Source organism: Rutidosis leptorrhynchoides, chromosome 2 (genome assembly GCF_046630445.1).
Source record: "Rutidosis leptorrhynchoides isolate AG116_Rl617_1_P2 chromosome 2, CSIRO_AGI_Rlap_v1, whole genome shotgun sequence".
NCBI classification, from domain to species: Eukaryota; Viridiplantae; Streptophyta; class Magnoliopsida; order Asterales; family Asteraceae; genus Rutidosis; species Rutidosis leptorrhynchoides.
Window position 1 is genome coordinate 535,214,945 of NC_092334.1, and position 20,185 is coordinate 535,235,129.

General features: G+C 34.7%; 2 protein-coding genes across 2 annotated transcripts; both read right to left on the minus strand.

The window, feature by feature from the left end:
- Nucleotides 1-1,936: 1,936 nt before the first annotated feature.
- LOC139889623 (uncharacterized) lies at nucleotides 1,937-3,820 on the minus strand. The gene has a single exon (XM_071872565.1). The coding sequence runs from the start codon at nucleotides 3,818-3,820 to the stop codon at nucleotides 1,937-1,939; it is 1,884 nt and encodes a 627-aa protein (XP_071728666.1).
- A 2,565-nt stretch (nucleotides 3,821-6,385) lies between these two features.
- On the minus strand, nucleotides 6,386-9,351 carry LOC139889624 (uncharacterized). Its single transcript, XM_071872566.1, has 5 exons — nucleotides 9,348-9,351; nucleotides 8,420-8,430; nucleotides 7,497-7,572; nucleotides 6,975-7,367; nucleotides 6,386-6,501 (listed from the first exon to the last, which is right to left on the minus strand). The coding sequence occupies exons 1-5, from the start codon at nucleotides 9,349-9,351 to the stop codon at nucleotides 6,386-6,388; spliced, it is 600 nt and encodes a 199-aa protein (XP_071728667.1).
- Nucleotides 9,352-20,185: the final 10,834 nt, after the last annotated feature.

Here is a 20,185-nt window from a genome sequence, read left to right on the forward strand (position 1 = left end):
GGGATCGAGCCCCGGTTGTGGCATTTTTTTTTAAAGAAGAAAGAAAGGGAAACATGAAGGAAATGGGTTACATAAATATAAGTATCATATTAATCAGGAAAACAGACATAGATGAATGGTTAAGGGTATTTTCGGGTTAGCGGAACGTCGCGGGTTTAAACCCGGACTTGGGCATAAGGATTACTTCTTGGAGGTAGTTTACTTATTACTCATTATTATTATTATTAATATTATTATTAGTATTATTATTATTAATATCATTAAATTTATTATTATCACAAGTATTATTAATATTATTATTATTATTAATATTATTATTATTATTATTATTATTATTATTATTATTTTTAATATTATCATTTTTAATGTAAGTAGTATTATTATTGAAACTAATCTTTTTATAAAAATTATCATTTCGATTATTAAAACTATCTTAATTATTATTATAACAATTATTATGATTTTTACCATAATCAGTATTATCTTTATTATTTTTATTATTAGTATTATTAATATATCAAATAAAGAATTCTATATAAAAATATATTTATAACATAAAACATAACTATATTAATATTTTTGTAATAACTATGAATTACCTATTTAAAGAGTATAAAAATAAATATAACTAATTATAATATGAATGAAACATATAAATAACAATCATATCACTAATAATATGTAAATTGTCGATTTCAATTATATGTGTTAATAAATATATGAATAATATAGGTTCGTGAATCCAAGGCCAACCATATACTTGTTCAATGTCGTTCTATGTATTTTTACTACAATATACATTAAGTGAGTTTCATTTGCTCCCTTTTTACTCTTTACATTTTTGGGACTGAGAATACATGCGCTTTTATAAATGTTTGACGCAATAGACACAAGTACCTTAACTGCATTCTATGATAGAATTATCTAGGATTGGGGTTGATTATTATGACACGCATTAGCCCCCGATTTTCGTTAGAGCGTGTGAGCTCCCGAGCCGGGTGGATGGTTTATTATTTACGACATTTTGGCACCGGTTGTCCTATATTTTATAAACATGTGTTCAGCCGTGGGGTGTAAAGACCGGCACAGAGGTTCTATATTTTGAAGACACATGTATTCAGCTGTGGGGTGAAAGACCGGCACAGATGGTTACTATTATATTTTGAATCCTCACGAGGTGTTCTTCATATGAAATATATTTTTTTTGTGCAGTTGGAACGGGACTTCTGCACATTTTATAATATTTAAAATCTTGTGGTCTATTAAAATGATGAAATGAAATGATTACTATAAACTAATGAACTCACAAACCTTTTGGTTGACACTTGAAAGCATGTTTATTCTCAGGTTTGAAAGAAATCTTCCGCTGTGCATTAGCTCATTTTAAGGATATTACTTGGAGTCATTCATGATATATTTTAAAAGACGTTCCATTCGAGTCATTGAAGTTCATTAGAGATTATTATTAAGTAAATGACGGATTAGGTCATTTATAGTTTGGATATTATGAAATGGTATGCATATCTGTCAACTTTCGATGAAATGAAAGGTTGTCTTTTAAAAACGAATGCAATGTTTGTAAAAATGTATCATATAGAGGTTAAATACCTCGCGATGTAATCATATGTAATGTTCTCATCCATATGGATTTGGTCGGGGCATCACATAATCCCCCCTAAAACATTAAGGATCTTGCAACATTTAACAAGTGCCTATGTTTCCTTTCAAAAACACCATTTTGTTGAGGTGTGTATGCACAAGTAGTCTGATGAATAATACCTTTTGTTTTAATAAAATCAGCCATTTTATTATTCAGAAATTCAGTACCATTATCCGATCTTATGATCTTAACTTTCTTTGAAAATTGATTTTCAATTAGTTGAACAAAACTGAACACATTGTCATACACATCCTCTTTACTTTTAAGCATATAAATTCAAACAGCTCTAGAGTAATCATCAACAATAGTTAAGAAATACTTGAAACCTTCTTTACTTTGAATTTTGAAAGGACCCCACAAATCTAAATGAATTAAATCACCAAGACTTGTGGTTTTTTGTTCACTTAATGGAAAAGGTAGTCTAGTTTGTTTAGTCGTATGGCAGATTTCAAAAGGTTCAGTATTTAAATCTCCTTTTAAAGAAAGTTTATTTTTAAGAACATTAAGAACTTGATCTGAAGGATGACCTAACCTAGCATGCCATAATTTACAAGATGCATAACAATTACTCACACAATTATTAGCAGTAAAAGAACAATCATGAGTACCATCAAAAACATATAATCCACCATCCTGTTTACCAATCCCTTTTATTTTCAAGTCCTTCAAATCCTGAATATAACATCTTTTATCATCAAATCTAACACTTAATTTATTATCTTTTGATAATTTGTATACAAATATTAAGCTAACACAATATTCAGGCACAACAAGAACATTAAAAAGTGTGATATGATCATTAATTTTTAAGCTTCCAATACTTTTAATTAATGCTTGAGTACCATTTAGATGTCTAACAGTTAGCTTTAAGTCTGAAACATTTACCAAATTGAATAAGCCTTTTTCAGAAAGTGTCATGTGTTGATTAGCACCAGAATCAATAACCCAACCCTTAAAAACATTTTCAGATTGAGAATTAAGAGCATTAAAGTATTTATTAAAATTTACATTAAACTTTACACTGCAATTAAAGAAAGTACCTGCCATATTAGACTGAGTACTAGATTCAGGTGTTTCATTTATAAGGCTTAAAAGCTTCATCATCTGTTCATTTGAGAAAGAAAGAGGAGAAGAACTTGTGCTAGCTTCTTTAGAAGCTATAGTATTTTTAGAAACACTTTTAAAATTGTTTTGAGCTTGATATCCTTGATTTGGCTTATAACTGTTATTATTATTATTATTAAAGTTTCTCTTATATCCAGGAGGATATCCAACAATTTCAAAACATCTATCAATGGTATGACCAAGTTTATTGCATTTTTTACATTTTAGATTCTGATTTGGTCCTCTTCCTTTATTAAATCTTGAACTGCTATTATTAGAATTCATATCTTTGTTAGAAGTTTGAGCAATAAAAGCAGATGTTTGAGGTTTAGTGATCACATTTTCTTTTAGATTTATATTTCTATGTGATTCTTCCCTAGACAAAATAGCATAAGCACTTTTCACATCATGCAAGGGATCCCTCAACAAAATATTACTTCTAACAGACATATAGCAATCATTTAAACCCATTAAAAATTGCATTAGCTTTTGAACCTTATTTTGTTCCTTTACAAACTCACCAGCGGGACAATTACAAACATTACCACAAGTACAAGCAGGACCAGTTATCATACAGTCATATTGTTTCCATAAACTATTCAAACTGTGATAATAATCAGATAAACTGTTTTTATTTTGTTTGATAGAATTTATCTTATGATGCAGATTATAAATGATTGAACCATCTATCTTGTTGTAAGTTTCTTTTAATTCATTCCATACATGAGTAGCATTAGTAGAAAAAATTTTACCAGAATAAAGCTCATCAGAAATTGATCCAAGTATCCATGAAAGAACAACACTATTACACCTATCCCATTGATTTTGAAGAGTAGCATCAGTAGCATGCCTTTGAAAAGTTTCATTAATAAAACCAAGTTTATTTTTAGTACCCAAAGCTAATAACATAGATCTACTCCAGATATTATAATATTCTGTTCCTTTGAGTTTAATAGAAATAAAAGGTGTACCGGTAGTTGTATCACTTGCATGAAGATACAAAGGATCACTAAAATCAAGTTTATTAATCAAAGTAATAGCGCCTTGTTCAGCCATATCAGCAATTAAGAGAGAAACAAATAAAGAACAGATGTAACAGATAAGCAATAACAGATTATCAAGATATAATAAAACCAGATAAACAGAACAAGCAAACACACAATAAAGAAAACACGAATAAATTCGAGACTCTCCTTCGTAGATCACCACAAAATAGAAGAAACGAGTGAAAAGAAGCAGCGGAAGACAATTTCAGAAAAGATGCCCAAATTTCACAAACCCTAACCCTAATTTTAGGGTTTCTTCAAACAATTTTGATAAGAAGAGAAAGTGAAGAACAAAGATCCACAATCGAACCCAGAAAGAAAGAAGAACTTCAAAGAAACCTTGTTCCAAAAACCGAACGAACAAACCCTAAATTTCTTCAATCGAATGATGAAATCAAAACACAAATCAACGAACCGTATGCTCTGATACCATGCTAAAATATATCAGATTCGATTACAAAATACTTCAATCTTCAAAATTACAATCTTAACTTTGATGAAAATAAAATCAAATAGACTAAAAATCTCTTGAACAGCAAATATAAAAATTACAATCACTATAAGTGATTGATTAAATGAATAACAGAAGCACTCTAACGATCTGATGAAGATGAAGATGATTAGGGTTTCAGATATTGTGTGTTTTGAGAGAAAACCACAAATTTGAGAATGAATGACTGAAAAACAATCGATACAACTGAAACCCTAAAACCAGATATAAGCATCAAAATAACTTGGTCCCCAAGTAGTCCTTTAATCTTCTAAGAAGTGCAGCAAGGTCCTCCAACTTGATTCCAGCATTAAACTTCAATAACTTAACAACTTTAGTCCTTCACTTTATGAAATCCAGCAATGCCAATCCTTCCAGAATAACAAGCATTACTCTGCAAACACTAGAACCAAAGAATAAGAACAATTTTAAATAAGAATCAAAAATAAGCTTGAACTATTTATAAATTTTAACAAGTGGCCTAAAATTAGTGTTGAATTGTGTGTATGGTCAATTTGTAGGTCAAGCATGTTGGATAGGCAGGTAGAGTTTGTTTGAGTTTTTGCTAGAGTTTAACTGACTTTATACAATTTTGTATAATGGTTATAAAGTTTCTTAGATATTAATAACTAAATAATAATGTATAAACTGTATGAAAAAGTGGTGGGTCGAGTCAATCTACCTTGTCTAGTTACCTGTTTTGAGAACTAAAAGGGTGTGGGTCGGGATGGTTTCTGTTTTTATATAAAAATAAATTGTAAGAAATTAGATCACTAGTCATTTAATCACCTTTTGACCAGTGATAATTCTTGGATTGAAACTCAAAAATGAGTAGATGACCCCTATAGAATTTGAGTGGTATATTTATAATTTTTTGAAGATTGATTGTTTACTTTGAAAAATCTATAAATTTTATAAATATGTGGGTCATGTTACTAAATTTAGTGGTATTTTATAGAATATTTTTTTTAACAGGGGATCACCCTATAACCAGTGTCAAGGCTAGGTGAGGACCCGTGAAGTCATGAGACACCGCTAGTTTAAAAATTATTAAAAGAAAATACCTTGTAAATTGTATATGACATTACTAAATTTAACTGGAGGACCCCATATCTTTTTCGAATTTATAGTTTTTCCTTTAAAATGTATAAGACACTACTATATTTAACTACTCAGACCCAATATATTCTCCGAACTCGTAGTATTTTGAAAGTAAAAAACCACTAAAATAACATTCAAATATAACTAGGACTGAAAAATATTTTGAGGATCCCATTAAGTTTACATCCTGGAATCGCCACTGCCTATAACCTAGCCCCTCTTACCATCAATAACAAGTTAACAACAACAAAACTCGATCCCACGTAGGTGAGATATGAAGGAGGTAAGTAGGTGAGATATGAAGGAGGTAAGATGTAGAGAATCCTTCACTTATCTTAGAATAAAGAGAAGTCATTTTTTCACCCACCTAGAGTGAAACACCCCAAAATTAGAGAAAGTTTCCACTCTCAATGTTTTATGCAGTGTTGTAAATAGATCTCGTTTATATAAGGCAACCGAGCCGAGATGTTCATCTCCCGAGATTTCTCGATCAACGGGGTCAAACTTAGTCATAGTCACGATTTCTCGAATTTTCTTGCTAATTTGTAAGATTTTCTTGTAAAATTCGTAATTTCTATGATTTTCTCGCTCATTTCTCGGATATTTTTGTAAAATCTCGTAAAAACGTATATAAATATACATATAAAGTCAACGTAAGTCAACGTCTCTCCCCGAGATTATTCTGAGATGCCGAGATCTCCCCGAGATCCGAATTCTCCAACCTTGATTTTAAATGGACCTCCTCTGGCCAATAAGTAGGTTAAAAAAAGAGAAGAAAAAAAAGTGTGAGACGCTATGAAAAAGGTATCATTTATGAAGTTGTGATGTGGTTCAGCGGTTGGTGGCCTGTCTCCTTTAGGGGAGGTCAGGAGTTCAACTCCGTTGGCTACATATTAACCCACAATTTCATCTCTGTCATGAAGTTTCACCCATGACACCTTTCCCACATCGCATTGGGGGGTAAAGGGGAGAGAGTTTTACCGTTCATGCCCCGTATGAGATTTGTGCGGGTTTCCTCCTGGGCACGCAGTTAGGAGCTGGTATAACTGTGTAGGAGATGAACGCGTGAGTGGTTAAGTCCCCCTGAATAATTCTACAGGCTGTAAAAAAAAAAAAAAAAAAGGTATCATTTATCTAGAGCTGAAGCAATCTAATCCAGAAAAAGTAAAACATACAACTCTTACATAAAGCAGAAGTCATTGATGAATCAATGCTCTGGATTCCAAGTTTCGAAGTCTACCAAAACAAGTTACCTTAATAATAATACTATCTTCTTAACCCAATAATTAATAATTAAGAAAATACTACAAACTGTTCACACTCCCTCATCAACCAACTTCTTAACCCAATAAACTTGATTACCCGAGTTTTAATGTGCTCGTGAAAAAAAAAATAATAAAAAAAACAAAAACAAAAAACTTCTTAACCCAATAAACTATATAAGCTATAAGTCTATAAGTAATAATTAAGAGATTATTATCTAAGAAAAAAACTACACAATGTTCACACTCCTTCATACCAACTTCCAAGATCTGATTTGTTGATTTAAACATGTGCTAATAACTTGATTAACAGATAACACAGGCAGGGTTTTCATCATGAACAACTTGAGAATAATATGGCTGATGTTGTCGTTGGTAATTATAATTATCATAAGGGTAAAGTTGATTATTTTGATGATATGCAGCTAATGCTGCTTTATAAGCTTCATCTGCTTTCTTTGAATCATCATCTTTTTTCTTATCATCTGCTTTCTTTTTACCATCTTCTTTCTTCTTATCATCTTCTTTTTTCTTGTCACCGCCGGCGCCGTCTTCCTTCTTTTTCTCCGGCTCTTTCGCCGGACCAACTGATACTATCTCTGTATGACAAATTTTTCTCAGTTTTGACACAACTGTAACAGGATCTACATCTCCTGTTACTGTCAATTTCTTGTCTTTTGTATCCATTGTTATTGAATCCACCCCTGTTTTTTTATCAGATCATATTAAGGTTTGAATCTTTTTCACAAATAAGAATCTGGGTTTGCTTTAAAATTAAAAATTTTGCTGACCCTAATGGGAAAGTTATTAAATTTACGTAGTATGGTACGTACCTGGGAGACCTGCGACATTTTTCATGGCTTTTTGCTTGATTTTGTCATCCGAGAAATCCAACTTCAACACAACTTTCTGCAACATAATGGAAGAAACAAACAAAGTTTTAATAACTAGATATGAATTCACATAGAGAAACATCTGAAGTTTAAATTCAAAGCATGATTATTAAAAAAAAAAAGATATAGTAATAAGTTTAGATACGGATACAAGTAACATAACCAAAGAGGCATTGGTTGTGTAAGTTTACAACACAACGTTACAGCGTTATTTAGTTAAGTTTATAAAAAAGATATAAGTAACATAAAATTTATGTTAAGATTCGAATACCGTCATGTTTGTGTGTGTGTGTTAATGTTGAGGAGAACTTATGACATTCAGAGAAAATAGATTACAGGCTTTTGAGCTTTAAAAACGAAAGAAGAATATAAAGTCGAGTATAATTGATTTGATGAATATAATTAATTGATTGATCATTACAGCGATTCATGTGTATCTTATTTATAATAGACGAAGATAACTTGATTGTCAATTAACTTGCATAACAAGTACCCTAATTACAAAAGGAAACTACATAATTACTAAACATAATAAATCTTACCAAAATAATATAATCTCTAGATTATTCATTATTCATTAATATAATATGCTTACAAATGCTAGGTAGATTTGATATATAAAGAGAGGGGATCAAGTATGTCAAGAATGCTCAAGTGAACCACATGAGTGGGTTGAGTCAATAAGTAAACATTTTATAAGGTTTTAAAGTCAAGATTCTGTACAGTCGGAGTGGTGGACGGACCTTCACAAAACTAATAATTATTGCATTTTGGCATTTATGGATAGATATAGATAGAAAACGAGGCTTGAGAACAGTAAACTAAATCTAGAAAACGACCAAACGGTCAAGAACTAACTAAACTCGAGCCTCGCCTATTAACAAGAAACTGAACAAAATACAGCAACAAACATAACATCAACGAGCTAACCGGAACAAAACGGTAAACAATCAAATTCTAAGTAAACACAATGAACAAACTAATCGGAAACTTTTATTTCTTTTCGAGCAATACTAGGCGATTTAGAATTATAACCGCACCGAAGACATCAATCCGATGTTGTTGTTGTCGACACCTTTGCCGCACAAGCCTTTAAAGAAAAAGTCATTGTTTCCGGTCGTGTCTCCGACGAGAATAACCGAAGATTAGGGACTCAAACCGCGCTTCACTAACCTATAAAAAATAAACCAAGTTTTCATAACGACTGACCCGCACCCGAACCCAGGGCCGGCCCAGCATATGGGCTGCATGGGCCACGGCCCAGGGCAGCAAAAAGGTTAGGGGCAACAAAACTTGGGGTCAATAATATTATTGAATATCCAAATAATTTTAGGCCCCAACTAGAGCTTAGTAATATGTTGGATTTATAAACTTAACCCAACATCTCTTTAGCCTAATTTAAAAATTCGTTTGAATAGAGCCCAATATCAAATACAATAACCCTCCCATCCGAATATCCGATCTTGATATTAAATTAAATTATTCTATACCGCTAATATAAGTATAATGGTTTTATATATATTTGTTACTAGGTTGTGAGCCCGTGCGTTGCACGGCTACTCAAAATCCGTTATAAATAAGTCATTTATTTTCATTTTATGACGCTTGATCTACATTTTCAAACAATATTTGTGGTTGCGTTTAAGGGGACATGTCGACCCGATAGCTTAAGTGTGGTTAATTTGAGCCCGTACGCTATTTTCAATAAGTCATAACGATTACTATTTGAAACTTTAGATAAACTGGTAATGGGTTTGATTAGTTGACCAGATTAAAAGGGTCAAAATTTACCCATTTTGTTATTGATTCATTGAAATATTTTAAATGTGTCTTTCAAATAATATGTTACATCATATTTTGACTACTACAAATAACACAGAAGAATCAATAAGACTAAAATGGAATGGACAAAGAAGTGTTGGAACCAAGTTCATAATTTAGAGGTTAGACAAGTACAGTCGGTCAAGTTCATACTTTAGAGGTTAGAGAAGGAACATACATATATTTTATGATGCAGATTTATAAACCACTCTTTTACAACCTTCTCTCCAACATATAAATTTTGTATCAATTTCTTCTTTGACGTTATATCTCCACAAACAAATTATGTACTCCCTGCGTCCCAATTCTTTTTATTTTAATTACAATAAACAAATTAACAAATCTGTAAGATCCTGTTTTCTCAGGTGTTTGGGACGCCGTCTAAAAATATGGGACGCCGTCCAATTGTAAAGGGCTGGACGCCGTCCAGAATCCTGGACGCCGTCCAGTTGAACTGGCGGGCCAGCTGTGTTCTTTTAGATATTAAATGGGGGTAGTTTGGTCTTTTCATTTATTGGACAAATCTAAGGCCACAAGATCAGTTCTAGGAGCCTCATTCACTCCACTTTCAACTACCTCCTCCTTCCACTTCAATTCTAGAGAGAGAGAGTGTGATTCTTGTGTGAGAAAGCTCAAATCGAGGAAGAAAAAGTTGATTTCAGGCCAAAGCGCGTGTGTTAAAGTTGTTCATCTAATCACTACCTTCGTTGTGATTGTGGTGATATGCTCTAATCTTGATTTCCTTATTTTAATTTGTTTAAGGGTTAGGGTTTGGGTTAGTGATGAACACAAAACCCATATTTGGTGATTTTCGGTGTTCTTGGGTAAGATTGGGTCATGAGGACCCAAGGATGACTAACCTAGGGTTTTGGAAATGTTAAATGGACTTATGAGTCATAATTGGTTAGTTAATTACTAGCACTCCTAGTTATTAAGCAAATGGGTGTTAATTGGGTTAGTGGATGACCCGAAATGGGCGTGTGACTTTAAAATGATCAAATGGGTAACAATTGACCTAGTTGGGAAAGATGGGTATGAAATACCCTAATTGTGTATTAGTTAGTGTTGTGGACTTTAGTCACTAGCTTTTAGTGATATGTGATGGTCTTGATCTTAAATGGATGGTTGGTGAAATTGGGGCATTTAATGCATTTAAGTCATTAAATGCACATGAGTGAATGGTTGGTGTTTAGTCCAACTAGTTTGTGTGTTGATTGAGTACTTATTGTAATAGGTGCGTTATGTTGAAGGTTGCAAGCTTGGTTTAACATTCACCGACGGCGTTAAGGTGAGTGGAAAAATTATGCATGTATGTATATAGTGTATTTATTTGTGTGCTATGGTATGAATCACATAGCCGGTAGTACCATAGTATGTGTGAGTGTATTATGATGTGAACCACGAAGCCGGTAGCATCATGGTACGTCAGCTGTGTCGTAGTGTGAACCACGAAGCCAGTAGCACTATAGCACGAGTCATTAAAGTGTGAACCACGGAGCCGGTAGCACTATAAAATGAGATGTGAACCACGGAGCCGGTAACATCAAAGTGTGAACCACGGAGCCAGTAGCACTATAAAATGAAGTGTGAACCACGGAGCCGGTAGCACTATAAAAGAGTATGACTCAAATGCGTAGTGACGTGAACCACGGAGCCGGTAGCGTTATAGCATTGCGTATGGTGTGAATCACGGAGCCGGTAGCACCATGACGCGAGTATGGTTAACCATATAGTTTGTGTATGTGTTGTTGTGTTGCATAATATATTATTTCGATAAATATGCTATTGATTATGCTAGTTGCTGTATTTGGAGGTTATTAGCTTATACTCGAAGTTTGTATGCTAATTGTTATATACTAGCGATATTACGGTGTGTGTGTGTGTGTGTAAGTGTATGCAAGTAGGTATATTATATATGTATGTGTATAACTATTTCATTCACTAAGCTTTAGCTTACCCTCTCGTTGTTTACTTTTTTAGGCTCCGGCTTGGACAAGGGCAAAGGTATTCGTTTGGAATAGTAGTGGCTCTCGGGGGTTTTGGCTTTTGGAAGTTCGGCCAAGATTTGGGTAGTTTAACCCCAAACACCATGCTCTAATGTCGTTTGAAAATTAAACTAGAACGGTCGAAACTTGTATTTTTGTACGAAACGTGTAATTCGGGCCGATGTGGGCCCGGTGATGTAAAACTTGTTTTGATGATGGAAATCTCTTAGTTTAACTTATTATGACACGTTGTGAAAAGGTTTTCGTTTAAAAGTGTCGGGAAGCGGATTTTCTGCTCATGTAAGTTGGACCCCGGAGACAACAAGCTTTAGTTCATTTGGACGCCGTCCAGATCCTCTGGACGCCGTCCAAGCCTTCTTTACTGGACGCGGTCTAGATAACTGGACGCCGTCCAGATGTGTTGATTCAGAAAAGTTTTTTTTAAGGCGTGTTTTTTAGATAACGAACTCGGGTTGTTACAAGTGGTATCAGACATGGTCTAAGGGATTTAGGCGACTTGAGATAGGTGCCTAGACTTAGACTTTATTGTAGATGCGCGTTATGCGGGACTTGTAAGAGATGGGTCAGATCGAGAATTGGTTAGTGCCTAGGTTTAGGTGAACTAACTATGCGCTAATTGTTTTGTGTTGTGTTTTGCGATCATCAAGTGAGATAGACGTTGTACTAACAAGTTAATGTGACGTGCTCGCGTAACAATGATTAGCTACCATTGTTACGGGTTCAAATCGTGTCAAACGAGCGATGTACGACGATTGTTGAGCAAGATGGGGCGGTGAGGTGTATATGTATATATTTGTGTCTTGTCCTCTCGTTTCATTGTTTAATCTATTTTCGTTTTATAGTATGAAGACGAGAAATGGACCCGAGAACAATGATGGAGGTACGAGTGAGGATGTTGAGTTCACGGCTAAAGTTGAGGCCATCTTTAAACGTCAAAAAGCGGAGTTTCTCGAAGACGTTAAGAACATGTTTCTAGATACGATTGACGAGCAACTAGTTAATGTGGTTAAGGAACAAGTTAAGCTTGTTCTACAAGAAGATAATGTGGGAAGACGGGATTTTTCTACAAGAATTTCAAGGATTCTCAAACTTCCACCTTTGAAGGTGAACCAGACCCTCTTAAGAGTGCCCGTTAGATCTCCGATATGGAGGGGGCTTTCCGTACTTGTGAATGCCCTCCCGATAAGAAGACAAGGTACGGGAGTAGTATGTTGCGGGGTGATGCTAAATTGTGGTGGGACGCGAAGATCCAACTTTATGGTGAAGAACAATGTATGGATTTCACTTGGGAAGAGTTCAAGGCGGAGTTTTTCGACGAGTACCGAACTTCGGCCGATCTTACTAGACTTAAGGACGAGTTGAATGCCTTGAGGCAAGGGTCGATGGATTTGAACACTCTCAAATCTGTTTTCTTGTCAAAGACCCAATTTTGCCCGGAGTATGTCGGGAATGATAAAATGTTGAAGGAAGACTTCTATCGAACCTTGAACGATAGTTATCAATAAAAGATTAGTGTAAGCATGGTAAATAGTTTTGATGAGTTGTTCAATATGGCCAAAGGTTTTGAGGCGCTTGTGTTGAGAAAAAGTGGCTTTACGTTTGACAAAAGGAAGTTTAAAGCTACTAGTTATTCGAACAAGAAAAGTAAGGGTGTGAGTGAGAGTGTTGGTAGTGTGAAGAAGGGTAAGTCCAGGGGTTTTGGATCCAAATGTTATAATTGTGGGTGACAAGGACACATGGCTCGCGATTGCACCAAGCCATCTTCTACAACCAAACTCACTTGTTATAATTATGGTAAGGAAGGGCACCAAAGGCCGGAGTGTCCCGATTTGAACACCGATCATGTTAAGAAGTTGGAGAAGGCGGCGGGTACGGCTAGGGGATGAAACTATTTAATGACCAATGATGAGGCCAAACAATCCAACGAAGTTGTCTCAGGTACTTTCATGGTTAACTCTAATCCGGCAAGGGTCCTATTTGATAGCGGTGCTAATTTGTCGTTTGTTTCTCCAAGATTCGTGCCTAAACTAAATAAGCCGCTAGCTAAGTTGAGTCATCCAGTAGAATTTGAAATAGCGGATGGTAAGACGGTGCTAGGGGTTGATGTGTGTAATGATTGTGATATTGTGTTTGGTTCTGAAACGTTTAAAATTGATCTTATCCCGATGACCTTGGGTGAATTTGATATTGTCGTTGGTATGGATTGGCTCGATCGTTATAGAGCCGATATTGCATACCATGAGAAATCTATTCATGTGAAGACCCCAAGTAGGGGAGAGTTAATTATTCATGGCGAGAGACGGAGAAGACTTGTGCCATTATGCACTTATGCACGGGCACGTCGTTTTCTTGTTAGTGGTGGCATGGCTTTTCGTGCTCATGTAGTTGATACTCGTGAAGAGCCACCACCCATTCGTGAAATTCCGGTGGTTAGTGAATTTGAAGACGTTTTTTCGGATGAATTGCCGGGTGTTCCGGTGGAAAGACAAGTTGAATTTCGCATTGAATTGGTTTCGGGGGCTACTCCCATTGCTAAAACTCCTTATCGTTTAGTGCCAATGGAAATGCAAGAGTTGTTAAATCAAACCCAAGAATTACTTGAAAAGGGTTTTATTCGACCGAGTGCTTCTCCATGGGGTGCTCCGGTTTTATTCGTGAAGAAGAAGGATGGTAGTATGCAGATGTGCATCGATTATCGGGAGTTAAATAAAGTGACGATAAAGAATCGTTATCCATTGCCTCGGATTGACGATTTGTTTGACCAACTCTAAGGTGCAACGTATTTCTCTAAGATTGACATACGGTCCGGCTATCACTAAATGCGGGTCCGTGAGGAAGATATTGAGAAAATGGCTTTTTGAACGCGTTACGGGCATTATGAGTTTATAGTTATGCCTTTCGGTCTTACGAATGCACCGGCGGCATTCATGGATCTTATGAACCGAGTGTGCCAACCTATGTTGAACAAGTCGGTGATTGTGTTCATTGACGACATACTTGTCTATTCGGAGAGTATGAAGGAACATGAACATCATTTGCGTGGTGTGTTGAAGACGTTGCGGAAGGAGAAGTTGTATGCAAAATTCTCCAAATGTGAATTTTGGTTAAGGGAAGTTCAATTCCTTGGTCATATTGTGAACAAGGATGGTATTCAAGTAGATCCGGGGAAGATTGAGACGGTGAAGATTTGGGGACGACCGACTACGCCTACGTAAATCCGAAGTTTCCTCGGATTGGCCGGTTATTACCGTCGGTTTATCCAAGACTTTTCTAAAATCGCTTCTCCTTTGACGAAGTTGACGAGAAAGAACGCGAGATTTAATTGGGAGAACGAGCAAGAAATTGCCTTTCAATTGTTAAAAGAGAAATTATGTCAAGCTCCGGTGTTAGTGTTGCCAGAAGGGGTAGAAGACATGACGTTTTATTTTGATGCGTCTTTAAATGGGCTCGGGTGTGTTTTAATGCAAAGAGGTAAAGTCATCGCTTACGCCTCTCGACAATTAAAGGAACACGAAACGAGATATCTGACTCATGATCTTGAATTGGCGGCGGTGGTTCATGTGTTGAAAATTTGGCGCCACTACTTGTATGGTGTCAAGTGTACGATTTATTCGGATCATAAGAGTTTGAAACATCTTTTTGATCAACGAGATTTGAACTATCGTCAATGTAGGTGGATGGACGTGGTGAAAGACTACGATTGTGAGATACTTTATCATCCGGGCAAGGCGAATGTGGTCGCGGATGCATTGAGTCGAAAGAGTCAACATCCGGCAATACGAGTAGGATCGTTACGCATGATTATTACTAACGATTTTCTTATGAAGCTTGGTGAGATTCAAATTGAAGCTTTTGTTAACAACAAGCATGAGGAGCGAATCGTGGGGAAAACGGAGTCTATTACCTTAGGCCCACATGGTTTGTTGCCCTTTCAGGGACGAGTATGGGTGCCTAAGATGGGTGGTAATCGACGAGTGCTACTTGATGAAGCACATAAGTCAAAGTATTCCATTCACCCGGTCGCGACAAAAATGTATCTTGATTTGAATAAAGAGTATTGGTGGCCTGACATGAAACGCGATGTTGTTAGGTATGTTGAACAATACGTCACGTGTTTGCAAGTTAAAGCCGAACATCAAAAGCTGTATGGTATGTTACAACCGTTAGAAATCCCGAAATGGAAATGAGAGCACATTACCATGGATTTCATCACAAAGTTACCAAAGACGGCGAGAACCCAATTTGATTCGATTTGGGTAATAGTTGATCGATTGACGAAAAGTGCCTTATTTCTTCCCATTCGGGAAGCGATATCGTCAGAGACCTTGGCTAAATTGTTTATCAACGAGGTGATATCGAGACACGGAGTTCCTATATCTATTATTTCGGATCGAGATACTCGTTTTACATCTCGGTTTTGGGAAAAGTTTCATGAAGATATGGGTACACAATTGAAATTGAGCACGGCGTATCATCCTCAAACGGACGGTCAAACCAAACGTACGAATCAAACACTGGAGGATATGTTACGGGCGTGTATTATTGATTTCGGCGGTAGTTGGGATGAGCACTTACCATTGTTGGAATTCTCGTACAATAATAGTTATCATACTAGTATCGGGATGCCACCTTACGAGATGCTTTATGGGCGTAGGTGTCAAACCCCGATTTGTTGGGGTGAAGTGGGTCAAAGAGAAATCGGGAGTACCGATTTGGTTTTAGAGACGAATAGTAAGATTGTTATGATTCGGGCTCATTTGAAAAAGGCTCAAGATAGATAAAAGGCGTATGCTGATAAACGAAGGCGAAGGCGACCGATTGAGTTTCAAGAAGGTTACATGGTGATGCTTAAAGTTTCGCCATGGAAAGGTGTCATTCGATTTCGAAAACGGGGAAAGTTAGCTCCTCGGTTTATTGGGCCATTTAAAATTTTAGCTCGTGTTGGTGAAGTTGCGTATCGTTTGGAATTACCCGAAGAGCTTGCGGGGATCCATAATACATTTCATGTTTCCCATCTCCGTAAGTGTCTTGCAGATGATTCTTCATGGGTGCCATTTAACGAGATTGAGCTAAGTTAGAGTATGTTGAGGACCCGATTGCTATACTCGATGAGAAGGTCAATGAAATGTCCCGTTCATATTGATTATAAACGTTCTATATTAATTGATTTCGTTGCGAGGTTTTGACCTCTATATGAAACGTTTTTCAAAGAATGCATTCGATTTTAAAATAAAGCATAACCTTTAATTTATCGTTAAAGGTTTAAAAATGATAATAAAAAATATAGCGTTTTCACACGACCATTACATAATAGTTTACAATAATATTACACAACAACATATGTCTTCGAATGCAGTTTTCAAACAATATTATACAAGAATGGACTCCAAATCTTGTCCTTAATTTAGTATGCAACAGCGGAAGCTCTTAACAATTACCTGAGAATAAACATGCTTAAAACGTCAACAAAAATGTTGGTGAGTTTGATAAGGCTAAAAAGGAACATATATTTCATAGCATTATTCCCCAAGAAAGACAAGATTTTAGTTGATATTGTTCCATTTTCAAGTAATATTCGTTTATATTAAATAAGTGCGAAGACAAAAGGCGAAAACGACGAATTGAAGACACAAAGGTCCAAACAGCTCAAAAGTACAAGATACAATCAAAAATGTTCAAATTATTGATGAAGAACGTCTAAAAATGACAAGAGTACAAGTTACAAAACGCAAAGTACACGATATAAAATTGTACGAAAGGACGTTCGAAAATCCGGAACCGGGGCATGAACCAACTTTCAGCGCTCGACGCAACGGTGTAAAAATTACGAGTCAACTATGCACAAGAATAAAATATAATATTTAAATAATTCATAATAAGAATAATATTAAATAATAAAAAGTTGTTAATTGAGCATAGTTCAGGGGTCGTAAATGAAAATTCAATTTCATATTTTGCCTATAAAAGGCGATGATTGTCGATGTATTTTACGCATCCCTTTTTCTATCCTAAAAATCTATTATCAATATCAATATCTAAAAATCTCTATCATAATGTTAATGTAATAAGATATAACAATAATCTTAATTTTAATTTTAAATTATAATAATAATAAGATTTATGATAGAGATCGTTTGAGTGTATAAGTCGAAATTCTGTCCGTGTAACGCTACGCTATTTTTAATCATTGTAAGTTATGTTCAACCTTTTTACATTAATGTCTCGTAGCTAAGTTATTATTATGCTTATTTAAAACGAAGTAATCATGATGTTGGGCTAATTACTAAAATTGGGTAATTGGGCTTTGTACCATAATTGGGGTTTGGACAAAAGAACGACACTTGTGGAAATTAGACTATGGGCTATTAATGGGCTTTATATTTGTTTAACTAAATGATAGTTTGTTAATGTTAATATAAAGATTTACAATTGGGCGTCCCTATAAATTACCATATACACTCAATCGGACACGATGGGCGGGGTATTTATATGTACGAATAATCGTTCATTTAACCGGACACGGGAATGGATTAATAGCCACTAGAATAATTAAAACAGGGGTGAAATTATGTACAAGGACACTTGGTATAATTAATAACAAAATATTAAAACCTTGGGTTACACTCAGTCGACATTCTGGTGTAATTATTAAACAAAGTATTAAAATCTTGTTACAGTTTAAGTCCTCAATTAGTTGGAATATTTAACTTCGGGTATAAGAATAATTTGATGAGGACACTCGCACTTTATATTTATGACTGATGGACTGTTATGGACAAAAACCAAACGGACATATTAAATAATTCAGGACAAAGGACAATTAACCCATGGGCATAAAATTAAAATCAACACGTCAAACATCATGATTACGGAAGTTTAAATAAGCATAATTCTTTTATTTCATATTTAATTTCCTTTATTTTATATTTAATTGCACTTCTAATTATCATTTTTATTGTTATTGTATTTAATTGCACTTTTAATTATCGTACTTTTTAATTATCGCAAGTTTATTTTATCACACTTTTATTATTCACAATTTCATTATCGTTATTTACTTTATGCTTTAATTTAAGTCTTGTATTTATTTTTAATATTTTACATTTGGTTTTAACTGCGACTAAAGTTTTAAAATCGACAAACCGGTCATTAAACGGTAAAAACCCCCCTTTATAATAATAATATTACTTATATATTTGTATTTTTACAATTATTGTGTGTAAAAAAAATATAGTGTTATACTTCACGAGCTCCCTGTGGAACGAACCGGACTTACTAAAAACTATACTATAATACGATTAGGTACACTGCCTATAAGTGTTGTAGCAAGGTTTAAGTATATCCACTCGATAAATAAATAAATAACTTGTGTAAATTTGTAGCATATTTAATAGTATTTCGCACTAAAAATAATACTATTTTGTATACACCCCCTACGACATCAGAGTTATAGGTTTAACCTATATATTTATCAATCGTAATAATAGACCACAAGATTTCATATTTTCATTTTTCATAAACATCATCCCATACATAGAGATAAAAATCATTCATATGGTGAACACCTGGTAACCGACATTAACAAGATGCATATAAGAATATCCCCATCATTCCGGGACATCCATCGGACAAGATATAAAAACTCGAAGTACTAAAGCATCCGCTACAACGAATGGGGTTTGTTGGGCCCAATAGATCTATCTTTAGGATTCGCGTCAATTAGTAGACTGGTTTACTAATTCTTAGGTTACCAAGCAAAAAGGGGCATATTCGGCTTCGATCATTCAACCATAGAAAGTAGTTTCATGTACTTGTGTCTATTTTGTAAAACATTTATAAAGCTGCATGTATTCTCATCCCAAAAATATTAGATTTTAAAAGTGGGACTATAACTCACTTTCACAGATTTTTACTTCGTCGGGAAGTAAGACTTGGCCACGGGTTGATTCACGAACCTATAACAAATATGTACATATATATCAAAGTATGATCAAAATATAATTACAACATTTTTTATTACGTTTTAATGATTTGAATGTGTTAAGTCAGCAGTCCTCGTTAGTAACCTACAACTAGTTGTTCACAGTTAGATGTACAGAAATAAAGCAATATATTTTATCTCGAATCAATCCACGACCTCGTGTATACAAGTCTCAGGCTAGATCACAACTCAAACTATATATAATATTTTGGAATCAACCTCAACCCTGTATAGCTAACTCCAACATTACTGCATATAGAGTGTCTATGGTTGTTCCGAAATATATATATAGATGGGTCGATATGATATGTCAAAACATTGTATTCGTGTCTATGGTATCCCAAGATTACATAATATATGTTATAATACATGTATAATACAATATAAGTTAATTAAGTTAGGATTTGTATAGATTTGTTACAAATTTCACGTAGCTACAACAAGCAAAAATTATCCAATCTTGTTTTACCCATAACTTCTTCGTTTTAAATCCGTTTTGAGTGATTCAAGTTGCTATGGTTTCATATTGAACTTAAGTTTTTAAATCTAAACATAAAAATTATAAGTTTATAGTCGGAAATACAGGTTACAAGTTGTTTTTGTAAAGTTAGTCATTTCAGTCGAAAGAACGACGTCTAGATGACCATTTTGGAAAACATACTTCCACTTTGAGTTTAACCATGATTTTTGGATATAGTTTCATGTTCATAAGAAAAATCATTTTCCCAGAAGAATAGCTTATAAATCAAAGTTTGTCATAGTTTTTAATTATCCAAACCAAAACAGCCCCTGGTTTTACTAAGACGGCGTATATCCGGTTA